We start from the raw sequence: 7,475 nt of genomic DNA on the forward strand, positions 1-7,475 counted from the left end.
TATTGCATGGTACCTTGGCAGGTATGAGGGAGGAAGATCGTAATTCAGAGGCGGAGCGCCAAGTTCTTTCCGAGTAGAATTGCATTGTGGCCTGCGAGAAGGCCGCTTTGGAGGATCACGTGGCCACTTTGGAGGATCGATGAGAGAAACTTGAAGACCTAGTGAGTTCTCTTCTCCGGGAGAAAGGTGTGCTGGCAAGTGAGTTGGCCAGGTGCCAACGCCAACTGGCCCGTGCTCGTGTTGATGGTGTGGTCGCTCGAGGTAGCTTGCAATAGATGCTGGAGAAGGGGGTGGTTCACGTGATTGATAAAGTTATCGAGAGTGCGGAATTTGCCAACGGGATCCAGGGTGTTCGTGATTAAAAAGGGGAAGCAACTAGGTTGTTGTTCCACAAGTGTCGGAGAACCTGAAGTCCCAGATCCTGGCCATGTTGCGAGAAGGACTGAAGAGGTGGATGTCGCTATGTCGTACCTTGTTGAGACGGATTTCGCGAGCCTCTTTTGCTATGGGAAGTTGGATTCTGACGGCTTCCGTCAGTTTTATCACATGCCGAGTCCGGGAGGTTCTTCCTCATAATCCGAAGGTTGATTTCTGTTTTTCCCTTTTGATCGTTCTGTAATGTAATTGCTTTTATATGTACTATGTGTATAGTAAAAATGTTGGTTGCTAATAACCATAAATTGTGTATTTTGTTTTGTACTTGGCATGGAAGTGTTCTCTTCCATTTTCTTTTTGTATGTATACACATATTTTTGAATTGTCATGCGGTATCCTTAAGGACAGACTATTTTGTTGCAATTCGCTTCTGCACACTCCCTTGTTCTAGGGTTGGCATTTAATCAGCCAATGCGTTCTTCAGACATCGCATAGCTACTACTACTGAGCTATGTTTCGTTGACTTGCATTTTTAGTTAGGCTTATTGTGTTAAGCCGTGAAATGTTAGTAACTACTGTGGACTGTACTTTATGGTCTAGCTGCCAATACATAGGTCAAGATCATCACCTCAAGACCTTTTACTGTTGGATTATCAGGGGAAAGGTTATGAATCTTTTAGAACCCCTTGTTATGTGCCATTAATTGTGATTTATACATTCTCAGCTCTGAGATGTTATTGGCACATTGTTGGTAAAGATTATCACTCTTTTACGACCTACGGTTGCATCCTTGCCTAGATTTTGCTCAAGTAGCATAGGTAATCAGCCGTTGCTCATCATTATGATTTTCAGAAAAATGGAACATCACCACCACCATATGATGAACATTTGAACCAGATTCATACTCTCTCTTTATATATATCTTTCTCTTCCTGATTCATACACATGCAGACAAGGCTCGACAAGATGAATATTTGGGAACAAGATGAAGATGAAGAAATCAGGGGAAAGATGAAGATGAAGATCTTGCGTTAATCTCATAGCTAATACACAAATATTCAGGGGAAAGAAATCGATTTCTTACCTTCAAACACAAATAGACACATACACTCTAGAAATAAATATCTTGCCTTCAAATCTGGTTTCGTCTTCAAATTTCGATTGTGGAGATGAATTTTGATTAGGGTTAGAGATAGATCCGGCGACATCACCGTTTGAAACACTAGCGTTCGTCAGAATGGCGGCGAGTGTTGATTGCTAGGGTTTTCGACAACTGATTGCTAGGCGGAGACGGGTGATAGCTAATCAAGATCTTGAACAAAAGCCTTGATCGACAACTTAAATCAGTTCCTCCATTCTGCATCTTTATCTTTTTCTTCTTTGCAAACCCACCATGACACTGCATTGTTTCAGTATGTAAATCGAGAATCGAAAGAATCTGGAGAAAGGGTTTCTAGGGTTACCGATTGCCAAGAAGATGACAACAAATACAATGAATTGAATGTTCGAATAGAAAGGGATAATCAACAGCTGTCGTTATGGGAACTTTTGTTTACCCTATTCAGGAAATCTTTATGGGTTGCTGCTTCTTGCAAGACCACTGCTACATAATAGAAGCAAGATCTTTCTGTTACAGAGATTGGATGGACCACTAATATGCACCATGTAGCGCATGTTACCTTCGATCGGTTCAATGGGTTCTTGGGTCTTCCTGTTGAGTTTGAAAGACGAACACCCTTTCATCCTTTTCTCCCATCTATTGAAATCAAAGACCTGAGTTTACATCCTTTTAGTATGCTTAAAACGAAGTTCAATTTTGAGAAGTTCATTCAAAACGTTGATTATCTTCAGAAATCAACAACCTTTCATTCATCCATTCATACAAGATCTGGAGAGAGAGAGAGAGAGAGAGAGATGTATTTTTTCTATTATAAAAAACTATAAAAATAAAATAGAAAAGATAAATTTTTTTATTATTATTCTTTTAATTAGAAAAGTATTTAAATAAACTAAAAATACTGGAAAAAGAAAAAAGTAAGGGTAAAATCGTCAATATAAAAAAGTTCAAAGCAAATTGGACCAAACTCGCAACAAAATGAAAACTTTGGACCTCTGGTGCTAGTCCAAACTTTTTTGGACCAAAGTGGCAATTTTGAGCAAACCACATGGACCATTTGTGCAGTTTTGTCTAATTTTTTTTGTTTAAAATAAAAACTAGACAAAATTGCTAAAATGGTCCCTGTGGTATGCAGATTTTTTGGGGTTTTAGTCCAAACCACGAGTTTTTTGGATCCATGGTCCTTTTGGAGTGGTTTGTATGTGGTTTTGGTCCCTGGACTTAACTCCCGTTAAAGAGGATCTGTTAAGCCCCCTCATGTTCCTCACACGTGAGGGTAAATTCGTCATTTCATATGTAAGGGATCATTTTTGCATAAACCGTTTTTTGACTTAATTCCTTTCAAATATCCCACTGCCTGCGATCTTTCTTCCCCAACGTCTCTTTTTTCTACCCTTCTTCTTCTTGAGCTCTGTTACAACAACAATGGTTCTATGTTTTTGTGGAAAAGTTTCTTTGGTAAAAACATATTGGACCCCTCTGAATCCAGGAAGGAGATTTTTTGCATGCCCTATGAATAATTCCGTTTGTGGGTTTATCGGGTGGCTTGATCCCCCAATGTGTGCTAGGTCTAAAGCCATCATACCTGGACTGCAAAGAAATTTGAATTCAGTGCAGGAACGGTGAAATGAGTTTCTTAGAAGTGTGAACATGCTACAGGATCAATGCAATGGACTGAGATGCAGGAACAACATGTTGGTGGCAAATTGCAAAGCATTGAAGGATGAAAACTTGAAGCTGAAAATGTACCTGTTTGGAAGTTGGTTTTTTGTGATTGTCTTGTTCTGTATCAGGTTTGTGTAGGGGTTTACTGTGAAGGGTGTTTTGGTCTGTGAATGGTATTAGTATGGATAAAATGGTCATTTTGTTGTAATTTTATGTGATCATTTTTGTAGTGACTTATGATGGTATGAATGTATTACCAAAATTGTATGAATGTATCAGAATTAACACATCAATAGAAATGGTATGAAGATTCATTACAACCAATTGTACATAACCAAAATGCACATTTCATTAAGATTCATAACATAACCAAAATGCACATTTCATTAAGATTCATAACATAACAACCAAAATGCACATTTCATTAAGATTAATAACATAAAAATCAAGTATTCATAACAACCAACCAAAAGATTTCAACAAAATGGTGTAAACATAACAACCAAGTGTTCAAAAGCAACCAAAATCATAGAAACCCCCATGCATGACACATTACTTCTTGGACTGATTCCCACCTTGCCCTTTACAGGTCCTAGAGTTGTGTCCCTTATTCTTGCATTTGCTACAAGTAACACTGATATGCTTCCTCGATAGCTTCTGCACTCCATCATTTGTTGGTTTTTGGGATCCTCCTTCTTGTGTAGCATTCACTCCATCACCTTGACTTGCCTTCTGCTTTTTGCTTAACCTTTCACCCTCACTTTGTCTTCTTTTTTTCTTAGGCCTTCCCACCTAAGTGCGATGTGGATGAGGGATTAGCTTTGTGGGACATTCACTCTTGGGCCACATGGATCTCCCCTTAATTGGCTCCACCTTAAATGAATAAGCTTTTTTCCACGTATCTAGAAAATACACCTTGTGAACCCATTTGTAAATGTCAAGCTCAGCCTCTGGGTCTTTACTCATTTCATTCAAAGTTGCAATTGCATGTCTGCATGGAATTCCAATCAATTCCCATTTTCTGCAAGTGCATGTTTGGTTCTTAACATCCACCACATGTTGATCCTGCAAAGCTCCTGTGACTTGATACTTGTCTCCCCCATTCCACCTAGCAATGCATTGTGAAGCAACTGTTTTTCTTGCTGCTAGGATGTCTGTTGCTGTGGGTGTTAGTGTACCTTTAGCTTTTTCATTTCCTTCATGACATTGCATATCCTCTTCATTAGATACTCCCTTATGTATTCTAGACATCCAATGACAGGTTTATCCTTTCCTTTGTCTATCTTCCCATTAAACACTTCACACATATTTGATATCAAGACATCAGAAACCGCTCTTCCTGTTGTACATTACCATTGAAAATAAGTTAATACAATTAACATACAAGTAAAACAGTTCACTGAGTGAAAGACATAAGGACCAAATTGGAATATATTGAATTACCTGAAAAGTGACTCCTTGCCCAATGTGCAGGAGGAATTTGCTTCAACCATTCACATGCCTCCTTATCATATTGACTAAACTCCTTCATCAAATGTTCAAACTCAGGAATGGTGGTAGTTGGTGCACACCTCCATAAGTGGTCCTTATACTCTGTTTGTCTCCACCTCTTCCTCATATTGTCATGAATATGTCTGATACAATATCTATGCTCAACATTGGGAAACAACTGTTCAACTGCACTTTGTAAACCCTACATGAATCAATTGACAATAATTAGAGTTAACTAAAAACCACACATCTTAAATGACCAAATGTATAAATTTTCTTTACCTTTTGCATGTCACTTATGAAAGTGAAATTTCAGTTTCTTCCAAGGTCCAAGTCATCCCCAAGGTTTTCTAAAAACCACTTCCAGCTTTTTGTGTTTCAGACTCAACAATCCCATATGCTAATGGGTAAATTCCATTATTGGAATCAAGACCAACTGCTGAAAGGACCTGCTCACGAAATGGTCCTTTCATGAAGGAACCATCAAAACCTAAGGCATGCCTTGAAACCTTTCTTCAGTGGACCCAAACACACATAAATTCTTCTAAACTGCCTGGTTGGGGAATCAGGGTTAGGCTAAGAACATACATCTATTTTCACTATGGTGTTTGGGTTCGTAGCTTGAAGTTCAAGAACATAGTGCCTCAACAATTCATACTGCTTTGTGTAGCCCCCAGTTATATGCTTTCTTGCCTTATCCTTTGCCCTGAACACCTTGTCCATACTAATACCCACTTGGTAGGTCTTTTGAAAGTGATCTTGTATGGCTCTCAAAGGTATATCTGGATTTGCCTCAACTTGATCAAAGATTTCCTTGCTGATTAAAGAAGCAGTACAAGCCCTGAGTTTCCTTTTTTTCAAACATGTGTGAGTTTGGTTTAAGGTCCTTATAAACCAGTCGGATTCAGGATTTGACCTAGATGCATGAATATACCAACCACATGTTACTTTTTGTGTCTTTAATTCTTTATCCTTTCTTTTTGAAGTGGTAGCTTGACTACCCACTTGGCCTTTATTGGTGACAGGTAGAACTCCACTACACTGTGCCCTAAGCCTTACATTGTCATTTTTTTTAAAGAAAAGATTCCTTCTTGATTCTAGTGCATGCAGATCAATTGCCTCCTTTAATTCCTTTTTACTATTAAATTTATCTCCAACTGAAAATGTTTGTTTATGTACTGCCCCAAGGCTACACCTTTTTTCTTTTCTCAAATTCTTGATAAGAGCTATTCTCTCTCTGTCTTGGTCAGATCCTTCATCCAAAGATTTGAATTCCTCATTGTTGATCACTTCCATATCTTCAGGTTCATGCCTATGAACAACATTTATACAAGAACCTTCCACATCACTTTCAACATTGAGAGTGAAGTCTCCCATGTCCACATCCACATCCTGAATATTGTTGTCAACATCCATTATGTCATCCACATGATCTTCATCTTCTTCATACCCTGGATCACTATCTTGAGAATCATCATCCTCCTCATACTGTGGATCACTTTATTGAGATTCATCATCCTCTTCATACTCTGGATTACCCTCTTCAGATTCTCCATCCCCTTCATACTCTACATTATCCTCATCACTTCCAATCAAATTTTCCATAAGGTTATCAAATAGCTCATTCAATTGTTGATCATCATTATTAATAGAGGGTGTTGTAGCATCCTTCAACAACAGTTGATGCCTCTTCAACAATAGTTGCAGCCTCCCTAACACCATCCATCTCATCAATATGAACAGAAGTTGCTGCCTCCTGAACATCAGTTGAACCATCCTAATCATCATTCTTTTCCTTTGATATGTGAACACCCTCATCAATATAATTTAAATTAAGCCTCTTGCTACAAGAACCTTCACCTCTTTTGGAATTCCCAACTCTACCCCTTGTATACTCTGGTGAGAAACTATCATTCTTACTCCCAAAAAGAATCAGAGACATGAACTCACCAATAGGCTCATCATTACCATGGTTCATATTTTTCGATGGAGATTCTGCATGAACTTGACCCTCAACTTCAGCCCCTTGATTTTCATTTTCTGGTAATTCCTCAATGGCAACTTTACCCTTTGAATTTGGAGACATGAAGTAAGTCAATAAATTTGTCTTCCCATGCTCTGTGTACACCTCAATCAGCTTGTTATGTGCAATGTATTTAGAAAGGTTGATCACATCCTGATCTTCCCTAAAGCTCTAAGACCAAATTGAAAGTCACCATTGGGTATCCTAAAATGGTAGTATATCACTGGGGATTCATCAGCGAAATCAGAATTCTGTGGGTCTGGGTAACCTAGGTCAAGCATTACGGCATCAAGTTCATGTACAGAAAACTCATCTATGTCCACGTAATCAACATAACACACTTCACCTCCAATGTACTTTATATCAGGTAACTTAGTAAATTTCCCACCGTGATGAAGCTTAATACTAAACCATGTTGGTGCACCCGCTAAAAATCAAAATCGTACATATTAACAAAGTCAAAATTTTGCATTTTTTTGTTCTAAATCAATAAGAAAATGAAAAATATGAAAATTAAAGAAAACAGAGCAACTTACCATACACGGTTGATACATCAACAACTTCATGTTTCGGTCTGATATGCCACATTACGAACACCATTTCGTATTAAACGAATGCCCTTGTATGTGTAGCGTCAATTAACTTATTTGGATAAGCAACGAGGGTTTTTTGCAGGTTCAATGGAGCAGAAGCAGGAAGGAGGGAGTTGGGGAGTTAACGGGTGTTGGGAAAAGTAAATGAGGGGTAAAGGTCAATTAAGTCAAAAAACGGTTTATGCAAAAATGGTCCCTTACATATGAAATG

At 38.4% G+C, this 7,475-nt stretch overlaps 1 protein-coding gene across 1 annotated transcript; it reads right to left on the reverse strand.

The window, feature by feature from the left end:
- Positions 1-3,664: 3,664 nt before the first annotated feature.
- Positions 3,665-6,685, reverse strand: LOC145133882 (uncharacterized). The gene is made up of 3 exons (XM_079068837.1): positions 4,931-6,685; positions 4,601-4,850; positions 3,665-4,496 (listed from the first exon to the last, which is right to left on the reverse strand). Exons 1-3 carry the CDS (start codon positions 4,937-4,939, stop codon positions 4,327-4,329), a joined length of 429 nt encoding a protein of 142 aa, XP_078924963.1. The 5' UTR covers positions 4,940-6,685; the 3' UTR covers positions 3,665-4,326.
- Between the last annotated feature and the right edge of the window lie 790 nt (positions 6,686-7,475).

This window comes from Lactuca virosa, chromosome 8 (genome assembly GCF_052849685.1).
Source record: "Lactuca virosa cultivar CGN04683 chromosome 8, Lactuca_virosa_CGN04683_v6, whole genome shotgun sequence".
NCBI lineage: Eukaryota > Viridiplantae > Streptophyta > Magnoliopsida > Asterales > Asteraceae > Lactuca > Lactuca virosa.